Source organism: Ovis canadensis, chromosome 13 (genome assembly GCF_042477335.2).
Source record: "Ovis canadensis isolate MfBH-ARS-UI-01 breed Bighorn chromosome 13, ARS-UI_OviCan_v2, whole genome shotgun sequence".
Taxonomy (NCBI): domain Eukaryota; kingdom Metazoa; phylum Chordata; class Mammalia; order Artiodactyla; family Bovidae; genus Ovis; species Ovis canadensis.
The window spans coordinates 73,180,301-73,204,431 of NC_091257.1; the positions used below are offsets into that span (position 1 = coordinate 73,180,301).

A 24,131-nucleotide genomic window follows, 5' to 3' on the forward strand; every position below is an offset into this window, starting at 1 on the left:
CCTGCATTGCAGGCAGATTCTTTACCTGCTGAGCCATCAGGGAAGCCCTACTTTATGCATAAAATGTTACTTATAAAATGGCTAGTAAAATTCGATAGCTATTTTATATTTAATAAACATATGCTAAAATACAAAACATTACGCAATCTTCTGGAAATGAGAGAAACTTTTATGAGTTTTAAGCTCTGACATAGAGATTATGAAAGGAAGTCAATTTAAGCATTAACTATGATTGGGTTTTAATGGTATTAATTTCGTCGTCAGTCAGAAATAGTTTATATCCCAACCTAGTCAATTATTTTAAGCCTGAACAGGGCCTAAGATAAGATAGTTCAATTCTACACCAGGGGTACAGGCAAAGGTCTTAAATCCTGCCCTGCATATACCCATCTTGCCTCTTCTCTCCCATCCTCTACCCTAGCTTGCCAGCAACCTGCCCCCCACGTCCTGTGTTCTGAGTTGCCGATTCTTTTGTATTGGAGGGAAGATAAGATAATATTAAAAGATTTTTAGTCATAGTTTTAGAAATACACCTACCTATTCTAAAAAGTTTGTGTTTACAAGGTAGGAGATACTCTTTCATTAAAGCAGTTTTATCACTTTAAAGGACTTTATGAAACATGGTTTATTGTCCTGAGATGTGGTTTTAAAAAAGAAAAAACCCAGCCTAAACCAGCGTATGTTTTAGAACACAGTTCATGGCACCTGTGATTCAGTTTCGTGTCTTTTCTCTTTAGCATATTTTAGAAATGCCGATAACCCTCATCTTGGAGTTGTTGAAGAGACTGTCCTGGCTTTGCAGTCAGACCAGAACCAAGATCTTACCTTTTTCGCTGCCCTAGAACCAAAGCGGGGGAATGTTACAGACCTCGGCATGCTGCAAGAACAGAACTAACCCATCTGTGATCACTGCAAGCCGGTCACTTTGAGCTTGGCATGTGCTGCTTACATAACTTGAAGGGGAGCTGACAGTGTCATACCTGCCTGGGGAGGAAAAGTTTCTGAGACTTTGGTATTGTGTCCTCCAGGGACCCCTTTCCCATCTGCGGTCACAGGGACTGCTCCTGGGACAGGCACTGGCAGGCACTGTGCTTCTGTGCCCCTACATGCCAGATCAGGAAGTCTGTGCAAAGGTTGTAGAACCAGGTGGCTCCCTGAGTGTGGGAGCCTCCGTGACATCAGACTGTCTGGTAGCAGTTTGTTTTGTCTATTACTGATGATATTATTTGACCCCCAGTTACCCCCTCTCCAAAAATAAAGTACTTTACTAGAAGCTTTTACGTCTTCAATAGATTTGCGTATTTGGCTTCCGTCATGCTTTCCCATAAAATATAGTTTATGGTTTTATATTTTATTTTTAACTGAAATATTGTGCATATGTAAATAACTCTTGACGGGAAGAAAATATATTAATGTAAGATTAGTCTCCTATCAGTGAATAGAACAAATACATCATTTAAATTTATGTTCTACTTGGAGTTGCTGCAAATATAGCCCCATTTTTTTTACTTGTGAAAGATGTGATAGTTAAAGAAATCTACTAAAGCATGATTTATAGCACTCTTTCTAATATTGTACTTTTGTTATAAATTGTACTCTGACCTTTTTCTCAGGCACTCACGCCTCCCCTTCTTGCAGGAACCTTTTCCATAAAGAGATATATTGGCCTTTGATAGAGACATAAAGCAGAAAGATTTTCATTCTTATATCCTATATTATCATTTGTTTAAGAGATGGGAGGGAAATTGATCACTGAGATGCATGGATTTGAACTTTATATCTGATGCTTTAGAATCTTAAAAATAGGAAAGCACAGTTCTGATCAATCTATATAGTTGGCCACAAACACCAGTAGGGACTTAAGTTATGATCACTTCAAATCTGAGTACATAGGACTTAAGAGTTTGTGCTTTTAAAATCTAGACCAAGAGAAAGATGCTTTAGAATTTAGAAGGTTTTTGATTCATTAATAACTCAAGGTTCTAGAAACATCTGATTATATTTTGCATGCATGTATGCCGATGTTTTCTTTTTTCTATTTTTATCTTCTCAGAGGCCAACAGGAGGGTAGAAAGGAGCAGCCTGTTTGGGGTCCAAGAGCGGGCTGCAAAGGGCACATGAGTTATTTCCATTCTTCCCTGGGATTTTTTTCTTATCTTTCTTTTCTTTTTTATTAAATAAAATTTCTTGAGCTAATATTGAGTTTCCTGGTATACAGGATACTTTCCCTTCCCCCAAATTCCACCGGGCTGACTCTAAAAAGTAAGGAAGGAATCCATACCGTGCCAAAGAAAAAAAGGCACATGTATGAGAAGTTCAAATTGTATTGATAACCCAGGAGATAGCATTTTGGCAACTTCAGGAAAGAGTGACGTAATACATTGGCAACTACATATTAAGAGAAAAAAAAATTATCTCGTATTCAGTGCTTGCTTAGAGTAAATATGGAGCTATTGTTTTGCTTCGGTAACAAGCAAATTTTAATTTTTTTATTGCTTAGAAATTGAGATTGTCGTGTTGTTGAAATCTGTTGATCCAGCAGCAATGTAGAATTATTCAGCTGGAATCTTGTAGTCTGTGCAGAGCTTCACTTTCCATTAAAGAAAAGAAATACAGTTTGTGTTGTGATGGGTAGGATTTGCCTGCTGAATCATCTATGCTGGTAGAGACTGGTCAAGACTCTTTGGTGAATAACCTAACCTTTAAATTTTCAGTTTATAAGTGTTAAAATTTTCTATAGTTTTATATGAATGCCTTTCCAGTGAAAAGATTTCTTTTTTTAATGACTGTCACTTCTCTGCAAAAAGTATGTTTAAAGCTCACAGTTTATTCTTCTTTTGTAACAACTGAGATTTTTTTCTAAGATTGTTCATGTTTCCCTTGCTGTTCTCTCCTGTAGGTTTCTCAACAGTTTAGGTCTTTACATGTTAGTTCATAGATGCAGCGTTGAGTGTCTGTGATCTGACTGGCACTCAGCCTCCTCTGGCAGTATAACGGAAAAGCACAAGCTGGTTTCTCACCAACAGGACTGCTTTGAAAAGCATCTCAGCAACAGAACTGTCTCACACCGTCCCTAAGTGGACGTGTCCTTCACTGTCCTTCTCATAGTGTTTTCTTTGGCCCTTTCTCACTCCAAGAATCCCAGAGCGTTTTCAGCCCTGATGGATTTCAGTGCAGATTTGCAAATTTTGGGGAAGGTCCATCTCCCACTTCCAGGGTAGCCCAGTATCTTTTATTTCCCCCCACCCCTCACTGTCAGGTTGGGTCCAGATCTGCTTGAAAGGAGTCATATTTCTGCAATGTTGCCTTTTTCATTCATGCTCGAAATGCGATTTTAAAGCATGACTAAAGACTGCACTTTACAACTCTCCATAGACGATGCACGCAGAGATGATTTAGAGCGTTATTCAGGCATAATTCCTACAGGTAGTTGGCCCCGAATTGTGCAATGAGTGTAGAGGAGAAGAGGCCACAGTTTTCCCACTTAAAGGACCTGACGTTCAGCTGGGAAGGGGAGCTGGGGGTGTGGTGCGAGGGCGCACGCCTCGTGGCGATGCCTCTGTATTGATCTCAGTAAATCTCCCCACTGTTTTAGAAGCGCCGGTGCCCATTCCCCTTATTCAAGAAGCTGCACCAGGCCCACGTGAAGCCCGCTTTGGTTAACTGCAGCCCATCGGCCCACCGCGGGGAGGTGGGGTCACCTGTCGGGGGAGGGGTGGGGGCGCCAGTGACGCGCGGCCACTTCGTGGAGCTGGGATTACGCGCTCAAGACGGGCCCAAGCGGCTGGGGCCGGGCGGCGGGCCATGAGGAGGGGGGCGGCGGAGGCAGCGACGCCGCCGGGGGGAGGCACCATTCGCCCTGACCCCGCTGCGGCCTGGCCGCCCACGCCCGGGGCGGACTCGGCCGGCCCGCGGCCCCACTCCCCCCAGCTCCCGGCCCGCACCCGCGGCCAGAACCACGTCGGGGACCCGCAGGCCGTGAACCAGGCGACTGACGTGGTCCCGGATGTCTTTGCCATGCGAGTGCTGCTGGAAGATTCCGGGGAGATGTTCCGAGTGACAAACTGCCGCAGCAACATGACGGTGCGGGAGCTCAAAGAGGAGCTGGATCTAACAGCCGGCATTCCCTTCAACCTGCAGCGGCTGCAGTACCTGGACCAAGGTGGCCCCTGCCCGACCCCTTTCCTGGCCAAGTGTACTCCTCTCCACCCCAGCTGCCAAGTCCCCTCTGAACCTACAGTGGGGCAAGGGAAGCCCACCCAGACAAGGACCCCCAGATGGGTCAAAACAAACCCCACACCATGAAACTCCAGGTGGAAAAGCCAATCCTGGCCACCTAGGGACTTCCCAATCCAGAAAAGCCAGGTTCATGTTAGACCTCAGATCTCCAGGCAAACCCTGTCCACAGCAAGACCCTGATCTGTAGCAAATCCTCCAATCTCAACGCCAGCTGTCTAGTCCATCCTGCCAACCTGAGACAACCCGGTCCAGGTCAGAGGCCCCAATCCCAAAGCAGATACTGCCCACCCTCCTAGGACCCTCAGACACCCAGACCCTCAGACTGCCATGTCTCTCTTCATCAGGGACCCAAGTCCCAAAGCCAGCAGTGCCACACAAGACCTCAAGCCTGAAACGTTTGTCCTCAGCAGACCCCACAAACCTGCTTATGTCAGGCCCCCAAGTGGAGGCAAACCTCTAGTGTCTGCTACGCTGTGGGACACCAGGACCCCCAATCCGCCATCCAGTTGTATCCATGCAAGGACCCCAAGCCCGGAACAAGCCTGCCCAAAACTTGCCCCAAATCTCCAGGGTTACCGTGACCACTTCAGAACCCTGGATTCTTTGGCAAAGTGTCCACACACGGACACTAGAGCTTGGAACAAGCCCTGCTCACTTCAGGGCCCTCAAGCCAAGAACCAATCTGCCCAAGACTGAACCCCTTAATCCCCAGACTAACCAAGTGACCGTGAGAACCCCGAGTCCTCCAGCAACCATGTAGACTCCAGGACACTAGAGCCTTAAACGCTGTGAGCCTCAGAACCCACATCTCTCCACAAACCATACTCATGTTTGAACCTCAAATACAATCCCCAAGTGACCCCCTGCTCACAACAGAAACCTGAATCCCAGAGCAGATGTGCTCAATTCTGAGTCCCTCATCTCCGCCTAACCAGTCACGCATCTGAACCCCACCCCATCAGCCATCTCTGTCTACATAAGGATGTCAGACCCCAAAATGAACTCTGCCCACATCTGACAGCTCACTGTGACCACACCAGAAGCCCAGGCCAAGAGTCTTCAGAAGAGCTCCAAGGCATGAGACAGATTCCGCCCACAATCGGACCCCAAAACTCAAGTCCAGTGTACCCATATCTGAACCCCAAACCTCCATGGAAATCACGTTTGCACTCAGAGGTTTAAGCCAGCCATATGTGTGTAAGGAAGCCAAAGCTCAAAACAAGCCTTGCCTACATGAGGACCCCCCAGACTCAAAGCAAACTCTGCTTGTGTTTGAAACCCAAATCCCACATCAGCCTCAGTCACATTTAAACCCCAAGTTCAAGACCAAACCCTGCCTATATTAGGACTCCGAATCTCATAGCAGAACCTGTCACCACTGAGACACCTGAGTCCCAGGGCAGACCTGTCCGATTCCTCATCCCTATGCTATCCAGGACCCCCAAATGCCAAAACAAATCCTTCCCACAGAAGGACTCTACATCCCAGAACAGATCCTTCCCATATCAGGACCCCCAGGCAGAGCGCAAACCTTGCCTCCATCAGAACCCCAAATCTCAAACCCTGTCCACATTTGAACCCCAAATACTGGCACTGACCCAGTCCATATCAGGACCTTAAATCTCAAGCTGCCTCCTTGCCCATGTCAGGAGCTCAAAGCTAGCCCAACCAGAATCAGAACCCAGCACCCAAAGCTCACTGTGACTGACTCAGGACTCCAAGGTCCCCTATCCAGATAAACCCCACATGGGAGACATCCAGTGGAGAGCGAGGGTCCAGAGCATATCCTCTCCCCCTAGGGTCTCCTTCCCTCAGCCCGTGAGTCTGGTTGTCCCCATCCCATCCCTATGATATTTAGAATATTAGAGCAGGATCAAAGCCCCCCAGCCTCCACCATCTCCCCACCTGCTTGAAATCAATGCAAAAACAAGAAAACAAAGGTAGAAAATAGCTCTCTGGGCTGCTGCACAGAGAAAGTAAACAGCCGGTGGCGCAGAGAGACTGCAGTTATACTGCAGGGGCTGTGAAGCAATAGAGATGAAGACTTGAAGCAGCCTGTCTCCCTGAGCTCCAAGCTCCCAGACATTGCCCTTCTGGGGCTCAGTTTCCTGATTTGCAAACCACAGCCCCATTAGCTCCGGAATCCTCAGTGCCGTTTCCTCCTTTAGGCAAAAACGACTCCAGAAACTCAGAAGGCATACTGAAGACCAAAGTCCTTTCCTTTGCCCTCTTGGAAATTGGTTAAGCATTTTTCATGATGTATTTGCTTTGCTAGAGCAGTATTTGGAAGATGTTTAAGAGCCTTTTCAAGATTTTATGTGGAAAGAAATGTACCTGGATTTAATGTGTTAAAACTGAAGTGAGCTATGGAAGTACTTAGAGTTCCAAAGCAAGTAGTTCAAGAATTATGTGTCCTGAACTGCAGATGTCTGACACCCCTCCTGTTAATTTATTTTCACCCATGAGCTATGCCGAGCGATACATTCAAGAAAGCTAAGAGGGAAAGAAAGAGACGAAGTGGCTTAACACTGATGTCACAATCCTGTTAGTCAGCAAGCACTTAGCAACTGTTAGAAGCTTGACCTCTCTTGCGGTTGCCGTCCTTACTGTTGATGGCAAACAAGAAAGAGAGAAGGTATACCACGATGATGGAAGAAATTTGGGCTTCTGCCAATAAATAATCAGTCTGATGCTTCTTTACCCACCTCAAAGGTTGCCAGGGAGGATCAAATGAGATAATGTTTGTGAAAACCTTGAAAGACTTAACTCTAAAAGGGGGTGAAGCGTTCTCCTGGAGGCAGGTCGCCTTCCCACGTCTGTTGTCAACTCTAATAATTTATTTAGGTGGTGATAATTAGTATTTGTCTAAGCCGAAGGCAGTTGCTGCCTGCCTGTAAAAGGAGAATGTGCTCTGATTTTCTCTAAGAGCTGTTTAGCTGGTGTGAATTGTGCTCTTGCCTTTCTCGGAGAAACACAGCCTTGCTCCAGTTTTTTCAAAGTTCTTAGGAAGTCGTCGAGTTGTCTTACTTAAACTAATTACTGATTATCCTCAGTGTGACAACCACAAATAAGACCCTAATTAACAGATTTGCTAATCGCTATTCCATGTTTCCATCCACCAACTGGAGTTGCTGGGAACCAAAGGGTGCCAACAAAGTCTAGAGTGAGCGGCACAGGGCATCGAGGAGAGGCAGGGCTGGTTGGAGTCCTGGTGTTGCTGTTCACTGGCCACGTGAGCCTCCATCTGCTTTTGCAGCAAATGGAACAGCCAAACCTGGCTTGTCGTGAGGATTAAAGAATGTGGGTGCTGAGTACTGGCACTTAGTAATCACTCAATCATGAAACCAAAAATGCTCACAAATTCTACTCGGAATAATGATAATCCACCCTGGGCAGAGTTGAAACATTCCATTCTTAGGTCTGCTTATTGGAAAAAGCAGATTAATCCTTCCGCTAGATTACAGGTGGCCAGGTAGGAAGATGTGTGTGTGTATTTCCAAAGGTAAACTGAAATCAACTTCATTTTCTTAAAATGTTCTACAGTCCTTTTCTACTAATTCTGACCATCTTCCCCCAAGAGCATGAGTAAGGGACAGTTTTGGGTGATGGCACATAGACAGGATATTCTTCCACACCAAGTCCAAATTATGGTGGGGGTTGACGTGGAGATGCTCATATTACCTTAGGGTCTCCACTGGGGCAGTTTTGTCCCCCTGGAAGCCATCTGGCAATGTCTAGAGACATTTCAGTGGTCACACCTAGCTGAGCGGGCTGCTGCCACCTTGGGGGTAGAGGCCAGGAATGCTGTAAAGACCCTGCAATGTCCGGGAAGACCACACAGCAGATAGTCATTCGGCCCCAAGGGTCACGAGTGCAGAGGTTGAGAAATGCTGCCATAGGCTATAATTTGAAATATCCAACATTGTTTTTCATTATTACCTCTTTAAGCTAACTGATGACGAGATTAACCAGAATTAGTATTTTAGTTTAAAGGTATATAACTTGTATAACCACTTGTATTACCTGTCTGTAATGTACAGTTACTTCAAGTAGTTCTACTTAGAGTTGGCCTCCTGAAATGATTTTTGTTCACTTCATGTATTTTTGTGTGATGGGTCAAGTTATAATTGGGCTTCCCAGGTGGCGCCAGTGGTAAAGAACCTGCCTGTCCATGCAAGAGACATAAGAGGTGTGGTTTGATCCCTGGGTTGGGAAGATCCCCTTGCAGAAGGGCATGGCAATCCACTCCAGCATTCTTGCCTGGAGAATCCCATGAACAGAGGAGCCTGGCAGGCTACAGACCATAGGGTGGCAAAAAGTCGGACATTACTGAAGCGACTTGGCTTACACACACGCAAGTTATAATTACAGAATTTTATGATTTATTATTTTTTTTTTGGTGGGGGAAGGTTTGGCTTCTCTTTGAGTTAAGCCAAATTAATTTTCTAAAAAATATCAGCTACCACAAACAGATATATGTGGTTCTTTCAGATGAGACTAGTGCTCAAGTGTCTCAAAGTATTTTTGTGATACCCAAATATCACAAATAAGATAATCTCTTAACTAAACCAGTGTAACAATTTATCTTTAATGCCTGATTTTTCTTTTTAAAGATAAAAATTATTCCCCATAGGAATTTTGATGGATGATGCTACGCTGAAGTTCCACGACGTTATTCCTGGTGGAATTATTTCATTATGTATCTGGCACTATGATGGATGGACGGAACTGGTTTTGGCGGCTGTGGAAGGGGATTCCAGTAAGGTGTTTTCATGCTTCTTTAAATGGATATTATACTTCATGAAGCAACTGTAGATTGTGTGTGTGTGTGTGTGTGTGTGTGTAGGGGGAAGTTGCTTGTTCTTTACTGTGAATATTTGTTGAAAGTTACAGAGTAGAGAGAATAACAACGACTTGTCATCATGATCAAATCATGTGTTTCCATTTGCCGTTTGCCTTTGCGGTTTCTCCCTGTCCACGGACTTGTGATTTGTAACCCAGTCACTCCACTCCGAAAGGAACCAGGGCAGCCCTTTTCCTATTCACGTGTATATTTGCATGCGTTCTAAGTCTCTTCAGTTGTGTCCAACTCTTTGCCACCCCATGGACTGTAGCCCACCCGGCTCCTCTGTCCATGGGATTCTCCAGGCAAGGGTACTGGAGTGGGTTGCCATTCTTTTCTCCAGGGGAGCTTCCTGACCCAGGGATCGAACCTGGGTCTCCTGCATTGCAAGCGAATTCTTTACCACTAGCACCACAAGTTTATCTGGTAAAGTTGAAAACCTAATTTAACAGCGGAGGACGCCAGATAAGTTGGAACTGTGTGGTTCAGAGCGTTCGTCGCTGCAAAAATAAAATAAGTCCCAAGGGTCTGCCCCCGCCTGACAGGGAGAGGCTTGGAAACACAGAAGCCCTAACCCTTGGCCAGGCCTTGAGCAGGGCTCTGGTATGGGGCGGGGGCAGGGGGGTGGTGGGAGTGAGACAGGAGGAGGAAATGTCTACCCAACAGTGAAGGTGAATCGCTCAGACACAGGGGGTGAGTGCACGTCCTTTGTGGAAAATAAATTCGGATGAGAAGCGAGGAACTTGTGGAGGAGAGTTTACTTCTGGCCGGGATGCGGATGGGGGGGTGGTTGGGATGGGGTTCTGGGGAGCCACGGTGGTTCTAGGAAGTCAGGGCCGACCCAGCAACCCTGCTGCCCTGGAGCAAGGGCCTTAACTCTCTGGTTCCTTCTCTGCCTTTCTCCCCCTCCTCTGCCTTCCCTGGACTCCTCTTGGGCTGTGTCCATTCTGGGTTTTCTGACTCTTGTTCGGAATGTGGGGTGAGTCCCCCCCAACTTGTCTTGGGCCAGAACTGTCATCACCCCCCTGCACCAGGGACTGGGTTCCTCTCTGTTGGAGCTGTAGCCTTCCTCCAGGGCTCAGAACTTCAATTCTCCCTGAGAAGATTATGTCCGAGGGCTGTTATTCACCTGAAAGCAGAGCTCAGAGTCCCAAACGTCACCGGAGACAATGGGCCTAAGAATAGCCCGGAAGGCCAGGGTTCATCAGCTCTCTCTAGGAGTGCGTGCTCCCTTGGGGGAGGGAGTGTTCAGTGTTGGCGGGGGTCTTCCTTCAGGGCTGCAGCCCCCTTCCTCTGGACACCCAGAAAAGCTATTTTTCTCTCTTCAAAACATGGACAGGAAGAATTTCCTGCCTCCCAAGCCTGTCTCGTGGTAAATTTGTGTTTCCTGGACGTGCAGAGAGAGATACCCCTGGCTGGTTTCCAGCTTCTCCCTCCCCTAGGGGGTGCTGCCAACCCCCCCAACCCGGCCTGTCCCATCCACCTCCTGCATGTGGCATCTGAGCTGACTTCCCCACCAGGGTGTCCCAGGACCCACCAGCCAGGTGCCTCTGTGTTCCTGAAGTCACTGAGACTCACGCGTGTAACTGTGTGTCTCATCCAGCTGGCTTGCCTCGGTGTTGCCGAAGACACTTTCTACCGAACTGCAAATTCGGGGCGTTTTGACGACAGGCAGTGGAAGAAGTGGATTTCCCAGAGAGCGTTCGTGGCCTTGTATGTTGCCTCACACAGGGGTCACTCGGAGGCTGTGCAGTACCTTCTAGAACATGGTAAATCTCATAGCGGCTGGGTGTGTTCACATGGCTGGTGTTCCGTCACTAAGTCATGTCTGACTCTTTGCAACCTCATGGACTGCAGTATGCCAGGCTTCCCTGTCCTTCACCATCTCCCAGAGTCAACTCAAACTCATGTCCATTGAGGGGCTTTCCTGGTGCCTAAGATGGTAAAGCGTCTGTCTGCAATGTGGGAGACCTGGATTCAATCCCTGAGTTGGGAAGATCCCCTGGAGAAGGAAATGGCAACCCACTCCAGTATTCTTGCCTGGAAAATCCCATGGATGGAGGAGCCTGGTAGGCAACAGTCTATGGGGTCGCAAAGAATCGGACATGACTGAGCGGATCAGCTTCTTTTTCATGTCCACTGATTATGTTCAAGAGTAGGGGTCTTTTGCAGGCAAGGGGGACACAGTGGCTTGTCCTCCTGGTTCACTCAGTAGTGGTTTCCTGGACCTAAGTTTGTCAACCACCAATTAAGGTCCCCATTGGGCCACCTGGTCACTGTCTGAGGGGGCTGAGGACATGCTAACTGAGGCCAAGAGAGGCTATATTGCCTCTCTTGGCCAGGGCTCAGGAAGTCAGAATTTTTCAGGACACCAAATCACAGGGCTTCCTGGTTCATAGTGTCCAACCAGATCCCGCTGGGGATATTCCCAACCCATCCTGTTATTTCCTCCTCACCTCGGGTCCCTTTTCTGCCCAAGGAGTCTAGCCCCATGCTGACATCCCTCCCTTGGTGGCTGGCAGGCTGGCCAGTCTCCTTTCTCCAAGCCTTTGAATTATTTGTCCCACACCCTTGTTTTCATCTCTCCTCCACCAAAGAGCAATTACTCTCTCTGTCCACAGACACAGAAGCCTTAGCCTGGCTTGTCTCCCAATTAAAGGGCTTTGCCTGGGGAGTTCTTTGGGAGTACGTTTTATCTTTCCTGGATGTAGAGTGTTTTGGGGAAAAGAGGCCTGGGATTGAGGTGTAGACCATTCAAAAACATGAGAAAACCATGTCAGACATCCCAGGCCACCAGCTTCCTCCAGAAAAAGCACATAGTATTTGATCACTGGTTTCCCAGGTGGTTCAGTGATAAAAGAACCTGCCTGCCAATGCAGGAGTTGCCTGTTTGATCCCTGGGTCTGGAAGATCCCCTGGAGAAGGGAATGACAACCCACTCCAGTATTCTTGTCTGGAGACTCCCAGGGAAGAGGAGCCTGGTGGATTATAATCCTTGGGGTTGCATGGAGTCAGACATGACTGAGCACGCACACACTCCTTGGGGCTCAGGAGGGGGCTTCATCTGAGGATCTCCCACATCAACTTGGCTCCAGATTGGACCCTCTCTTCCCAGCCTTTGGCCTTGATCCCAGGCTCTCTGTGCTATTCCCCCACTTTCACCAACCAACCTGGGAAAACATCTCCAGTGCTTGGGCAGGATGACAGGCCGTGTGTCTGTGATGGGTAGGGGTTTTTGTGACGGTCCTCCCCTCTTTCTGCACTTCTCCTGTTGTAGGATGAAATATGGGCTTTTCTCGGCCCAGCAGTCCTTTAAGCTCATAAAAAGTCATTTTGACTCTGATGGAACTGTGATGTATTTGAAAGCACCAGTTAAAAAATTACAGCCGGCTTGGCAAAGTTTTCTGTCCTTTGCAGACAGTAGCTATAAAGAGGTGCCGGGGCCAAGGCAGGGTGTTGTGAGAACCCATTTAAAACTTTACCTCACTGACCAGTCATAGCTCATAAAAACTGGCTACCGAAATGTCAGCTGCGTGTAATTGAATTGCCTTGTTCTCTCTGTCAATGGTATTTGTTACCCAGAATTTGATTCAATTCAACAAGTCTATATTGGACACCTGTCATTAGCCCACCCATCTGTGGGAGGCAGTGAGGGATTCAAGCCAAGTGAAGTCTGTCCGTGAGTCAGGCTGCTCAGCCTCTGACATCTTCCAGGCGCCCGTCTTCTCCAGGCATCGCCCAGGCTACGTGCTGGGGATGAAAACAGCAATGATCAAAACAAGCGTGTTTTCTGCCCATGTGGAGTTTATGAAGGGAAGTCAGCAAATTATTACAAATAATTAATTCCATGGTCAGTCGTGCGCGGAATGTTCTGGAGACGCAGAACATCTATTGAACGAAATGCAGGGGCTCCCCAGACGGCTCAGGGGTAAAGAACCGTCCTACATAGGTAGATGCAAGAGATGTGGGTTCAGTTGTTGGGGTGGGAAGGTCCCCTGGAGGAGGGCATGGCAACCCACTCCAGCATTCTTGCCTGCAGAATGCCAGGGACAGTGGAGCCTGGCGGGGTGCAGTCTGCGGCGTCACAAAGAGTCAGATATGACTAAACTGTGCACAGGGGGGTTCTGGGGGAGGAGGACTAAGGAGCGGTTTCCTGAGGAAGTGAATGAAACCTCAAGAAACATAGAGTTACCCCAAGGGGGGAGAGAAAAGTATGAGAGTGTTTTTAGCAAAGGAAACAGCATGTGCAAAGATCCTGAGGCAAGATAAGGGAGTAGGTGTGTTGCAAGGATAAAGCCAGAAGGCTGGTGTAAGTGAAGCATGGAGTGGTGGGGGAGGAAGATTGCTGAGTGGGGGGTGGGGTGGGTAATACTGGAGTGATAAGGCGAGGTGGGTAGGACAGAGCAGTGGAGACCCAGAACATTGCCCCAAGGATTTGAGCGAGGATTGTAGAAAGGTCTTTGTCTGCGACAAGAGGAGCCTGAGGGTAAAGCAGGGCTGGATGCTGGGTAGGGGGGATACAGGAGTGACCCCTTCATGGCACTGGGTACCAGGGTGGGGAGCAGTTATTCATTCTCCCAACTATTCCTTTCCAAACCTCGGCCCCTCCCTGTGAGTCTCTTCTTGAACAGGTTTCTGAAGGTTGGCTCTGGCCAGCAGGGTGGCCCTCCCTGAGCCCACTCTTTTATTTCCCAGGTGCCAACTGTCAGGGAAGATCCCCCGTGGGCAGGACGCCCCTGCATGTGGCTGCAGCCATGAGCCGGCTGGACTGTATCAGCCTCCTGCTCAACTATGGGGCCTCCATCAACAACAAGGATGCCAAGGGGGAGACGCCCATGTCTGTCGCCCGCCGCCTGAACCGTACCCAGAGCGAGCGACGGATGTTCCTCTTCTACTGGCTGGTGAAGATGGGGACTAAGGACCCACTGGACCCTGTGGTGAACAAGGCTTTTCAGAGAGTCAAGTCCGGGTTCGGCACCAAGAAGGAGAGCAAGGTGTAGGAACGTTTGCATGTTGACACTGACTCGAGGTAACTTTCCTGAGTTCAGGTCCACGGTGAACAGTGGCCGTGGTGAGCAGAAATTCAGGGAAACATGGCAATTAATCTGAATCAGGCACGAAATGATCTGTCCTGTTTGCAAATGACGTGGGGAGAATATTGATAGAAGTGGGTGACTTTGTGTTCATTTCCTAACCCATTATGGACCTAACAGACTCCCACGCCAGCCTTTAATTTCGAGCTATTTGTTCATTATACCCAGGAACACTGCTTGGGGTGATGGGGACCAATTACCTCCTCTCCTGTCCGGACACCATCTAATGCATCTGCCTAACGGGGTAATGGACACAATGAGAGTAGTTCTTGTTGTTATGGTACAAAACCAGGGCGGGCAGTTGTCGCCGGGTGGTGGGCAGTGTCACCTGTGAATTCCAGCTTGTTAAATTCATGGAACAAAATGCTCCCTGAGCTCGCAATGTTCCAGAAGTTTTCCTGAGCCTTCCTGGAGGGGTCTGCTGTCTGAGTCAGAGGTAGGGTTGGGGTGGGAAGCTAGGCTGGCCAGACGACATCCGAGCTTGGTTGCCCACAAAGGGCACACGGTTACTCTTGGTGAAAGGGGGTGAGTTGACATTGGATTTAAAGGAGACCAGTGCAAAAGATGACGACAGCTCGTAAAGGAGAGAGTTTGAACTGGCAGCTTCTTTTTGTCCTCTTGTCCCATCCCCAAAAGTCCAAGCACTCTCCTCCCCTACACTAGCTTTCTCCTGTCCTTATAGAACTGGGGGAGCTCCAGCATCCTTACTAGGGGGCAGCGTTTATGCTGGGCTCTAGGCTTGACAGCCCACAAAAGCTGCCATGTGAGTGATGAGCTGGGTGTGGGAGACCAGACGGAGGGGTGAGGACTGGAGCAGACTGACATGTACCAACGCCCCCCCCGCCTCCAACCTTGCCTGAAGAAGATGCTGCCACTCAGCTCCAGCAGTAAGTGAGCCAAAGGCAGCTAGAGCTTTCCAGAGCCGGGAACCCGGCTTTTTAATCTAAATCCTGATTTTTAAGTGTTGGCTTGAATTATCCCCTGGAGAAAGGAAAGGCTACCCACTCCAGTATCCTGGCCTAGAGAATTCCATGGACTGTATAATCCATGGGGTCGCAAAGAGTCGGACACGACTGAGCGACTTTCACTTTCTTTTCTTTTGAATTATTTTAACAGCAGCATATGGTACAAAAGGAGAAGATTCGAGGCCGTGGATGGGCCTGCCAAGCGTCATCAAACTAACTTGTTTCACGTGGGAGATGGGTGGACACAGGCTAGGACTCCTCGGACTGTTCCCTGGCTCCGACGCCTCAGGGTGGGAACGGCCGCGGCTGTTCCTGGGCGGTGCTGCCCACCCTCGCACCCACAGCCACGCGTGTCTCTCTGAAGCCCTGAGTCCTGACACAGCTTCCGGGGCCAGTTTGTGTGGCAGCAGTCCCTCTGCTGTTGCAGTTATGTTACGTGCTTTTGCCGATTTTTATTTTCTTTTTTCTTTTGGTTTCAGACCTGAACTTACTCGTTTTCTAAGGAACCCTGGTTCTGAAGTTCTGATTTTTAAAGAGCTGGAAAATGGCACTGCATCCCAGCCGCCCTTCTCTCCAACTTACATCCCAAGAACTGGAACTGGATTCAGCTTTTACATCAATGGGCCGCATTTCCTGCTGTCTTTGCAAGGAAGATCCGTGTTGATGATGTGGCTTTACGCTTGGTGGACGTGACTGGACCCAGCTCAGCAATCTGTTTGACAAATAATAGTCAGGGAAAAAGAAAATACAGCTCGGCATCAACTATGTCAAAACAGAGATCTTGTTTTTGGCAGATGTTCCCCAAAGTCAATAGGCAGATATTAAATAGCCTCACCCAGTGGGGTCAGTTCATTTAGCTAATGAGGTGTGTTGGCAGGGGGACCTGGGCACCCTCTTAACTTAACAAGGGGTGTGACTCACAGTCATGGGTTTTCCGGGAGTTCTGCTCTCCTGTCTTTATTGTTAGGAGAGTCACCTGCCTGACACTTGTCCCCAAAACTTTGGAGGGAAGCCCTCTGTTTTCATCGCCCCCAGTTCAGCTGAACCCTTGGCCAGGAGCTGAGCAAGTTCCAAACTGTGATGCATTTTGCTTGGTCTGTGGCAGGGCCATTAGAACACTCCTGTAGGTCCTGGGGACTTTTCCTTTCAGACCATCTTAACATCCGAGCTGTTCTAGTCAAATAAGCTTGCATTGCCTTGTCAATAAAATTTGTCCACAGCCTCAGAAGAGTTGATTTGCAATTGGTTGCAATCATGTTACACTTTGCAGATAATTTTATTCAACATTTGAAGTTTTGTGGGGTCATACTTTGGAGCCAACAGAATTTTTTTTTTAAAGGAGTTGATCTCAAACATTTGTATAGGATCCTGAAATCCTTTTCGGCCCAAGATATTGAGGGTAGTCTTCAGTGGTGGTCTGCTTTTGCCCAGGTGGGCCTCATCTCTGTGTGGAGAGGGACTGGCTCCCTCGGAGTTATGGTCAATTGCTTGGGTATCATATCCATCTCCCTGCTCTGTATCTTGTATCTCCTGTGAGACTGAACTCGATTGCCAGAGTGGGATTGCTACCAGGGTAGCGTGGACGTAAGGGCTGGGGGTCAGAGTGGACCCCAGGTTGCATCTTGGTGGCTCTGCCCTCTGGCCCTGGGGTGTCGGAGGATGGAGGTTGGTCATGGTGTCTGGTCCCCCAGGTTGTTGGGTGGGGGCACTCAGTACATGCCGGCTCTTCTCAGCTGAGAGCTTGGTGCAGACTGGCTAAAGTGAGCTCCATTATTGATGATTGAGGAGGGGGAAGAGAGGAGAAACATTTAGGACTATTTAGAGCCCTTTCTTGGGCTCTCAAGTTCTGATCAGCAAGAGACAGATGATCTCTGAGCTCAGGAGCCCATGGAAGAGTTGTCCAATGTCCTCTGACCCCTCAGCACCTCCTGGCCTTCGGGGACCCTGCTCACCAGGGTGCCTTATGTCAGCCAGGAAAATAGCCATCGGAGCCAGGAAAGCCTCTCTGGAGAGATGGGCGGCTCACGCTGAGCACAGCTGTGCCCCCACCACATGGCCGCTCGCCTTGGCCACCCCTGTGGACCCCTGGCCGCCAGGTCCCTGCCCCGGCCTTGGGCATGTGGCCATCTGTCTCCAAAGACTCGGCTGAGAGTCTGCATGCTTGAGTTCTGCCCGCCGGGTCCTCCCTCCATCTCTGGTCTGAACGCTTCGTTCTCTGCAGCATAGACACTGATCAGACCTTCCCAGAGAAGCGGAAGGGCACCCACTGGTGGCGCCTCAGGGGACTTTAGGTGGCCCTGGTGCTGCAGTGAGTGCCATCAAAACACAGGGTGAGAAAGTTACTCCCTTTTCAAATTGCTCTCAATCCTTTAAATTCTGACAAGAGGAAAGTCTCCGCTTGGTGTTAGAGGGTCAGGTCCCCCCGCTGACCCCCTAAATACTCTTTTTATAAGATACACAAATAGGGCCACCTTCTGCAGGTAGCAGTGTTTTGCTAGGATTTAATGACATTGTCTGTTTTCAGTGTATCTGTGGGCCGGGATTCTATTTTTATTTCCACTCCTAGCTAGTGTATGACCTCAGGGCAGACTGTCACCTCTCCAGGGACCCTCATCTCCATCCCAACCTAGTCGTGATGACCAGTGTGGGTGGTCTTCAGAAAGGACCTGGGCCGGCTACCCTGCAGGTCCCACTTAGGATTTCCCTCTGCCATCAGATAGGTGGCCTTGGGCCAGGCAACTGCATGTCTCAGAACCTCTGCTTCTTCTTCCATAGCATTCAGGAAATAAAACCTGCCCCAGCCATCGTGGGAGGGGTGCAATGCCTGACACAGAGCAGATGCCTGAAAAATAGTATCCATTATTACTAATATTGCTACCACCACTTAATTTGCTTAAAATGTTTGCTCACTGGGGAATCAAAACACTCCCCATATGCAGAAAGCCTCATAAATGTTCAGCAAACCTTATATCATGAGAGTCTGCATCCAGAACTAATCATTCACAGGGTGGGAGAGATCATTTCTCTCCAACTTTGCTGATTTCAGTATTAAGTACAAGGCTTCCGCAGCAACTTCTAGAAAATCTTTCTGAACTTAAAACTTCAGGGCCAGTTCTGCAGGAGAGAGAGAGAGGGAAAAAAAAAAAAAAGAAAAGCTCTAGCGCGAGAGGAAAATTCCAGCCTCTCAGCTCAGCCTCCGCAGTGCGTCCTGACTACGCCAGCACCCAGCAGAGGGCACAGAAGCCCATTAACATTTAGAAAAACGCGGCTGTTTGTGCTCATTGGAAATGTCAGAGCTGCGGCAGCCTGTGCCCCACTGGAAACTCGAGAGTGGGGCTCAGCCACGGGGACTTTCAGACGGCTTCTCAGCCTGACCTGAACCCCTGAAATTGTCCATCAAACACACATTTTCTGAGAGCATTCATTGTGTCCAGCGGGGGTCCGTGGATCCCCCAAACCTGGGCGTGTAACAAGGGAGGCCAGCCGCCCCAGTTGTCGAGTCAAATCAGTACCTCCATGCAACGTCTTTTCTACCCCTTGGGTGGGTGCGCACTGTCAATTTGCAGTTTGGAAAAAATGATAAAACACTGGTTCCATCTGGTGGTGCTGTGTGCGTGTGCCTCCTTGTACGCCAGTGTTTAGGTCACAGCTCCCTCTAGTGTTGCAGAGGGGAACTTGCAGCGTCCTACAGCCTTGCCAGATTACAAGGTAGGCATTCAGAAGGCCCATCTACCCCACTGGGTAAATCTCCCTTACAGAGACGATTAGACCCTGATGGTGGGCAAGATTGAGGATAGGAGAAGGGAGCAATAGAGAACGAGTTGGCTGGATGGCATCACCGACTTGATGGAGATGAGTTTGAGCAAACTCTGGGAGATGGTGAAGGACAGGGAAGCCTGGTGTGTTGCAGTCCATGGGGTCACAAGGAGTTGGACATGACTGAGCAACTGAGTAACAACATAGACAAGGCTCCCCCGTTCATGATGAGATGCGTGTGTCAATGTTCATGGCAGCTGTTTCTGGTGGCGAGTGCCTGGAAACCCTCCAGGTGCCCACCATGGGGGAAGGATGGTGCCACATTTTGCAGCTATTAAAACAAAACAAAACAACAACAAATGATTTGATGTCCAGGCCAAGGCGTGGCCATGAGGGTTGTCTGTGTTGTGTCATTACGTGAAAAGCAGCAAGTTGCCCAGGAAATGTGTATAAGCTCATGGACTTAGAATGCTAAAAAGGAGGTGAAGCCAAGAAACGTGGACATAAGTTTATTTGAACAAAAAGGACGATGTCAAAGGTCCTTAAACTCTTAGCATCGCTGACTCCAGGGTCGCAGGGTTGCTCTGCACAGCTCTGAAGGATCACAGCAGGCCTGTCTTGTCTTCTATTCTGGTGGTGAAAGACACATAATATAAAACTTGCCATTAATGATTAGTGGATTCACTGTGTGGTGTAACCATCACTCCTATCCAGTTCTGGAACATTTTCATCAACCCTAAAAAACAAAAAAAAACAACAAAACCTGGACCCAGTAACAGTCCCCACCCCTCGACAAACACTAATCCATTCTCTGGCTCTGTGGATCTGCCCATTTTTGGATATTGCACACAAACAGAATCCTACAATGTGTGACGTTAGGTAGTCACTTCTCTGAAATGTTTTCAGGGTTCATCCATGTTGCAGCGTGGACCAGTGCTGTCTATTCCTTTTTGCGGCTGAATAATATCCCATCATGAAGCCATTAGTCAGTTGATGAACATTTGGGTTGTTTCCATCTTTTGACCATTGTGAATAATGCTGCTGTGAACATGGGTATATAAGATTTGTTTGAATACCTGTTTCTTTTGAGTATATACCCAGGAGGGGAAGTCGCTGGGTCATAAGGTAATTCTATGTTTAACACAATATGTTATATTTGCAACTAAAAGATATGAAAAAGGAAGAGAATCCCCTTCCACCTGAACTCTCCAAACTTTGAGGATCACAATAATCATTTACTTATTAATTATCCTGGGCCAGACATTTCACACGGCTTCCCTGGTGGTGCCAACGGTAAAGAATCTGACTTCAGTGCAGGAGACCCGGGTTCGATTCCTGGGTGGGGAAGATCCCCTGGTGAAGGAAATGGCTACCCACTCCAGTATGCTTGCCTGGAGAATCCCACAAACAGAGGAGCCTGGCAGGCTACAGTCCACGGGGTTGCAAAGAGTCAGACATGACTCAGTGACCAACAGACATTCCGAATGTCTCATTTAGTGGTTTCAGAGATGCTGAGAGTCACAGGTTCTCAACCTGGAGTGCAAATTGGTCCCAGGAAGGGCTTATTAAGACACAGGTGGCTGGGCTTCCTCTTCTGAGATCTGGATTCAGTATGCCATGAGCTGCTACTGCTGCTAAGTTGCTGCAGTCGTGTCCGACTCTGTGCGATCCCAGAGACGGCAGCCCACCAGGCTCCGCCGTCCCTGGGATTCTCCAAGCAAGAACACTGGAGTGGGTTGCCATTTCCTTCTCCAATGCATGAAAGTGAAAAGTGAAAGTGAAGTCACTGAGTCGCATCCAACTCTCAGCGCCCAGTGGACTGCAGCCTACCAGGCTCCTCCGTCCATGGGATTTTCCAGGCAAGAGTACTGGAGTGGGGTGCCATTGAGATTTCTAACAGATTCCCAAGGATGCTGGTGCTGAGCAGCACTGAGCATGATCTAGTCCATCCAGGCCTGGTTTTCATTGAGGAAACTGGAGCTCAGAGAAGTCAGCAAGTTGCCCAGAGTCACACAGCATGTAAATGGCAGAGTGAGGATGTCTGACTCTAAACCGTGGTTCTAGCAAGCACGGGACAGTACTGAACTATGTCTGACCACAGACCATGATCCTTCTCCAGGCATGAGCCAGCCGGTCTGGGAGGACTTCCTGGGTGAGACCTCGGTTACCTCTCTGAGGGCTTCTTTCCCTGCTTGTGAAACACGTAAAATACTAGCATCTCTCAAAGGGGTGCCTACCCAGAGCCTTCTTGACAGGACAGACCCCTGGGCTGGGCACCACCAGGCAGTGCAGAACACAAGATGGAGAGCAGGTAATCACACCCCACTGACACCTTCTTGTATCAGAGCCATAGCAGGACAGGCCCCCGGGGCTCCTGAGCATTTTCTTCCTCTCTCTGCCTTGAATTCAGGAAAAAGACCCTTCCCAAGACTCCAGGGGTCAACTCGAGGTTGCCAGCCAGGTGGCGCTGCTGAGCGCTGTTGCCGCTGGTGGGTGGACGCAGCGGCCACCAGGTGGCGCAGCGAGACCGCAGATGGGCTAATGGTACCCAAAATGTCCCTCCAGACGTCTGGAACCAGCTGTACAGGTTGTAGACCCTGTTGTGTTTAATTTCTTCCTCTCCCTTTATTTATTCATTTTATTTTAAAATTTATTTAAAATTGGTGGATAATTGATTTACAGTATGTGTTGGTTTCTGCCATACATCAACATGAATGTACATGTCCCCTCTCTCTTGAACCTTCCTTCCACCTCCCACCTCCCACCCCATCCCACCCGTCTAGGTTGTCCCAGAGCACTAGGTTGAGCTCCCTGCGTTGTTCAGCGAATTCCCACTGGCTGTCTCGCATTATGGTAAGGTATATATTTTCAGTGCACTCTCTCAATTTGCCTCACTCTCTCCTCCCTCACTCTGTGTCCACAAGCCTGTTCCCTGTGTCTGTGTCTCCACCGCCGCCCTCTCCTCTCCCTTCAGATGTTATACCCCCAGGGGCTTTCCATTCTTTTATTTCATGCTGTTTCGATCTTTGCATAGAATAGGGGCTTCCCTGGTGGCTCAGATGGTAAAGAATCTGCCTGCAATGTAAGAGACCCAGGTTCCATCCATTGGTCAGGAAGATCCCCTGGAGGAGGGAACTGCACAGTATAGAATATCTTTTAAACTATCTAACTTTGATTCCTTAAAAAACTGGAAATAGAACTGCCTTATGACCCAGCAATCCCACTGCTGGGCATACACACCGAGGAAACCAGAACTGAAAGAGACACGTGTACCCCGATGTTCATCGCAGCACTGCTTGCAACAGCCAGGACATGGAAGCAACCTAGATGTCCATCAGCAGATGAATGGATAAGAAAGCTGTGGTACATATACACAGTGGAGTATTACTCAGCCATTAAAAAGAATACATTTGAATCAGTTCTAATGAGGTGGATGAAACTGGAGCCTATTATACAGAGTGAAGTAAGCCAGAAACAAAACTACCAATACAGTATAATACATATACATGGAATTTAGAAAGATGGTAACGATAACCCTGTTGCGAGACAGCAAAAGAGACACAGATGTATAGAACAGTCTTTTGGACTCTGTGGGAGAGGGAGAGGGTGGGATGATTTGGGAGAATAGCATTGAAACATGTATAATATCATATAAGAAACGAATCGCCAGTCTAGGTTCAATGCAGGATACAGGATGCTTGGGGCTGGTGCACTGGGATGACCCAGAGAGATGGTATGCGGCGGGGGGGGGGGGGGGGGCGGGGGGAGGGGGGTTCAGGATTGGGAACACGTGGCAGATTCATGTTGATGTATGGCAAAACCAATACAGTATTGTAAAGTAAAATAAAAAAAATAGAAATAAGCAACATTTACTTAATAATCATTATTACATTGGCAGTTTTTGTGGATTGTTAATAAAGTATGTGATGAATACTTATTTAAAAAAAAACTATCTAACTTTATGTGGATCTTTTCACATAAAATTAATGAGACAAGGCTTGTAAAAAGAAATATGGCCTTCCAAAGATTCTTCCTCCAGGGGATCACCAATGGTCTTAGGGTGAGGAATAAAACCCAGCCAGCTTTAGAAATAAACTTTATTTAAACCCCCCGCCCCAAGGGAGGAAAAGTCTAGGACCTTCCTTGCAACTCTCATGAATGTTTAAATTAATGTCTTATCACCTGGGAGGGTCTGCAACAAAAAAAGGAAAGAAGTTTGCTAAATTAGGTAGATCCTACATATTTTTCGCAAGCAAAGTATTGATATAGCACAAAGAGAAGGGCTGAGATTAAAAATGAGCACACATCAGAATTGCTATTTTTTTTTTAACCAAATTACACCTTCAAAGAACTTCATGATTTATCTCCACCTTTCAGCAGACTGCAGTACATTTCACACCTGGTTCTTCTCGTGCATGGTTTAGGAATTTTATTTAAATGATGAAAAAAATGTATATGATCTGCATTTGCCAGCGCTATCAAGTATCTTATTTGCGTCTTGTAAAGACTCCATGTCTTATTCCTGGCTCACAGTGACAGAGACTTGGGGAGCAAAGCCACTTCCTTTGAAAAGAAATGAGTGGGTCCCCTGAAGCTTGGAGCCCTGGACTTTTAGATGGACGGACGTACTGACGATGAGCTGAGGCGTCAGAGCTGCTACCCACCCTGCGTCCCATGGATGCTGGGACTGGGCCTCACAGGTGACAGAGCTCCGCCAGGCTCCCGGCTCCTCGGACTGGGGGCTGTTGGGAACGGTCTCATGGATGCCCCACAGTCGCCCTGCACGCCCTCTTCTGCCTCAGGGAGTTACTAGATTCTTCAGCCGTCTTTTGCAAATCTTAAGAAGTCCAGCCTGGCCCCAGTAGAAATTCCATCTCCTCCGCTGTTGATCCCCTAGCTCAGGGCTGGCCCAGGCTGGCTGGTGGTCCTGGGGCTCCAGCCCCCACATTCTGCCCCCCATGGCTTGGCACTTGCCCAGCTGTTCCTGTGTCTCCGGGGTGGGCCCGGGATTCTCGGGGGAGTGAGAAGGGCTGCATGGCCCCCTGGCCCCCAAAGACCCTCCATCGGGGGAAGCCAGGCCACTTGTGGGTTTGGGGGACCCCCCACGTGACCTTTCGCAGTGGCAAACCTGCTCCCTGGCCTCTGTGCTCTTAGGGACGAGGAGACCGTACGTGCACCCCGCCCCTCCCACCTCCTGGCCTGCCTTCCATGTGTCCACTTGGCCTGCGGGAAGAG

At 48.5% G+C, this 24,131-nt stretch overlaps 1 protein-coding gene across 1 annotated transcript; it reads left to right on the forward strand.

Annotated features, from left to right (window-relative positions):
* Window positions 1–3,804: 3,804 nt before the first annotated feature.
* Window positions 3,805–16,365, forward strand: ANKRD60 (ankyrin repeat domain 60). The gene is made up of 5 exons (XM_069546349.1): window positions 3,805–4,162; window positions 8,873–9,003; window positions 10,686–10,851; window positions 13,778–14,111; window positions 15,620–16,365. Exons 1-4 carry the CDS (start codon window positions 3,805–3,807, stop codon window positions 14,080–14,082), a joined length of 960 nt encoding a protein of 319 aa, XP_069402450.1. The 3' UTR covers window positions 14,083–14,111; window positions 15,620–16,365.
* The last annotated feature ends 7,766 nt before the right edge of the window (window positions 16,366–24,131 follow it).

What these genes read in the sequence shown, in the direction of transcription:
- ANKRD60 (XM_069546349.1), top strand. Translation starts at nt 3,805, where the DNA reads ATGAGGAGGGGGGCGGCGGAGGCAGCGACGCCGCCGGGGGGAGGCACC. An exon ending in GCTGCAGTACCTGGACCAAG is followed by an intron (nt 4,163 to 8,872) that starts GTGGCCCCTGCC and finishes TATTCCCCATAG; the next exon opens with GAATTTTGATGGATGATGCT. An exon ending in TGGAAGGGGATTCCAGTAAG is followed by an intron (nt 9,004 to 10,685) that starts GTGTTTTCATGC and finishes TGTCTCATCCAG; the next exon opens with CTGGCTTGCCTCGGTGTTGC.